The sequence below is a fragment of the Oncorhynchus gorbuscha genome, unplaced genomic scaffold, assembly GCF_021184085.1.
Source record: "Oncorhynchus gorbuscha isolate QuinsamMale2020 ecotype Even-year unplaced genomic scaffold, OgorEven_v1.0 Un_scaffold_854, whole genome shotgun sequence".
Classification (NCBI taxonomy): domain Eukaryota; kingdom Metazoa; phylum Chordata; class Actinopteri; order Salmoniformes; family Salmonidae; genus Oncorhynchus; species Oncorhynchus gorbuscha.
Genome location: NW_025745843.1, coordinates 296,241 through 298,907, shown reverse-complemented (window position 1 = coordinate 298,907; position 2,667 = coordinate 296,241). Strand labels below are relative to the sequence as shown.

At 46.8% G+C, this 2,667-nt stretch overlaps 1 protein-coding gene across 1 annotated transcript in view; it reads right to left on the bottom strand.

The window, feature by feature from the left end:
• Positions 1–391: 391 nt before the first annotated feature.
• The window catches only part of LOC124020555 (ubiquitin-like modifier-activating enzyme 6), a gene marked incomplete at its 3' end in the record, with an annotated part of 21,964 nt that continues 19,688 nt past the window's right edge, over positions 392–2,667 (bottom strand). Inside the window, exons 10-11 of the mRNA XM_046335792.1 lie at positions 638–765; positions 392–479 (exon numbers count right to left, since the gene is read on the bottom strand). Of these exons, the coding sequence (XP_046191748.1) occupies positions 392–479; positions 638–765 (216 nt within the window). The remainder of the gene's footprint in view (positions 480–637; positions 766–2,667) is intronic.

Genomic DNA, 2,667 nt, shown 5'->3' with positions numbered 1-2,667 from the left:
TAATACAACACAGTCAACACCATGGTAGGCTCTATCCCATAATACAACACAGTCAACACCATGGTAGGCTCTATCCCATAATACACCTGTAATACAACACAGTCAACACCATGGTAGGCTCTATCCCATAATGCACCTGTAATACAACACAGTCAACACCATGGTAGGATCTATCCCATAATACAACACAGTCAACACCATGGTAGGATCTATCCCATAATACAACACAGTCAACACCATGGTAGGTTCTATCCCATAATACAACACAGTCAACACCATGGTAGGATCTATCCCATAATACTCTATTCTATACTTAATTAATATAGTAATGAATGTGTCTCACTGTGTTGATGAAGTCAGAGGGTTTAATATAGTAATGAATGTGTCTCACCAGCACTGCGTTGATGAAGTCCGAGAGGGAGAAGTGTTGGTGACCCCACACAGTCCAGCGGTCCCAGATAGAGAAAGAGATGTCTTCCCTGAGGAGGAGAACACACAGACAGGACTCAGTGACAGAAAGAGAGAGAGACAGAGAGAGACAGAGAGAGAGAGAGAGAGAGAGAGACAGAGAGAGAGGGAGACAGAGAGAGAGAGACACCTGTGTACAGGTGTGTGTGTACAGGTGTGTCTCTCCTACCTGATCTGTGTTCTCTTGACAGGTGCCGCCTCGGTGAGGACCATGACAGGAATGGCCAGGTTGAAGAAACAGTTGTTGTACGACTCAAACCCGTACCCTCCCACCACCTTCACCAGCTCCAACGACACCTGGGGGACCACAGCACAACCACTCACTGATCGACTCAAACCCGTACCCTCCCACCATCTTCACCAGCTCCAACGACACCTGGGGGACCACAGCACAACCACTCACTGACGACTCCCCAGACGACCTCCCAGACGACCCCCCAGATGACCCCCCCAGACGACTCCCAGACGACTCCCAGACAACCCCCAGACGACCCCCAGACAACCCCAGACGACTCCCAGACAACCCCCAGACGACTCCCAGACGACTCCGACTCCCCCCAGACGACTCCCAGACAACCCCCAGACAACCCCAGACGACTCCCCCAGACGACTCCCAGAAGACTCCCAGACGACTCCCAGAAGACTCCCAGACGACTCCCAGACGACTCCCAGACGACTCCCAGACAACCCCCAGACGACCCCCAGACAACCCCCAGACGACTCCCAGACGACTCCCAGACAACCCCCCCAGACAACCCCCAGACGACTCCCAGACAACCCCCAGACGACTCCCAGACGACTCCGACTCCCCCAGACGACTCCCAGACAACCCCCAGACAACCCCCAGACGACTCCCCCAGACTCCCAGACGACTCCCAGACGACTCCCAGACGACTCCCAGACGACTCCCAGACGACTCCCAGACGACTGACATCAACAGCCAAAACTACACAGCGCTGAATTCATTGGTACGTTCTATTTAGTTCTGTGACTGAATCAGACAAGCAGATTCCGTAAAACCAATTCAAAACCAACGAAGAAGAGATCCAAGCTGTTTAAAGAACCTATTCAACTGATAAACATCTGATTCAGTCATTTACTACCATCTAAAACCATTTACTACCAGTCTGATAAGATATAGAACTAGAGAGTACTCCTGCTCACCTGATTCAGTCATTTCTACCATCTAAAACCATTTACTACCAGTCTGATAAGATATAGAACTAGAGAACTAGAGAGGACTCCTGCTCACCTGATTCAGTCATTTACTACCAGTCTGATAAGATATAGAACTAGAGAACTAGAGAGTACTCCTGCTCACCTGATTCAGTCATTTCTACCATCTAAAACCATTTACTACCAGTCTGATAAGATATAGAACTAGAGAACTAGAGAGTACTCCTGCTCACCTGATTCAGTCATTTACTACCAGTCTGATAAGATATAGAACTAGAGAACTAGAGGACTCCTGCTCACCTGATTCAGTCATTTCCTACCAGTCTGATAAGATATAGAACTAGAGAACTAGAGAGGACTCCTGCTCACCTGATTCAGTCATTTCCTACCAGTCTGATAAGATATAGAACTAGAGAACTAGAGAGTACTCCTTCTCACCTGATTCAGTCATTTACTACCAGTCTGATAAGATATAGAACTAGAGAACTAGAGAGGACTCCTGCTCACCTGATTCAGTCATTTCCTACCAGTCTGATAAGATATAGAACTAGAGAACTAGAGAGTACTCCTTCTCACCTGATTCAGTCATTTACTACCAGTCTGATAAGATATAGAACTAGAGAACTAGAGAGGACTCCTGCTCACCTGATTCAGTCATTTACTACCAGTCTGATAAGATATAGAACTAGAGAACTAGAGAGTACTCCTGCTCACCTGATTCAGTCATTTCTACCATCTAAAACCATTTACTACCAGTCTGATAAGATATAGAACTAGAGAACTAGAGAGTACTCCTCACCTGATTCAGTCATTTCTACCATCTAAAACCATTTACTACCAGTCTGATAAGATATAGAACTAGAGAACTAGAGAGTACTCCTGCTCACCTGATTCAGTCATTTACTACCAGTCTGATAAGATATAGAACTAGAGAACTAGAGGACTCCTGCTCACCTGATTCAGTCATTTCCTACCAGTCTGATAAGATATAGAACTAGAGAACTAGAGAGGACTCCTGCTCAC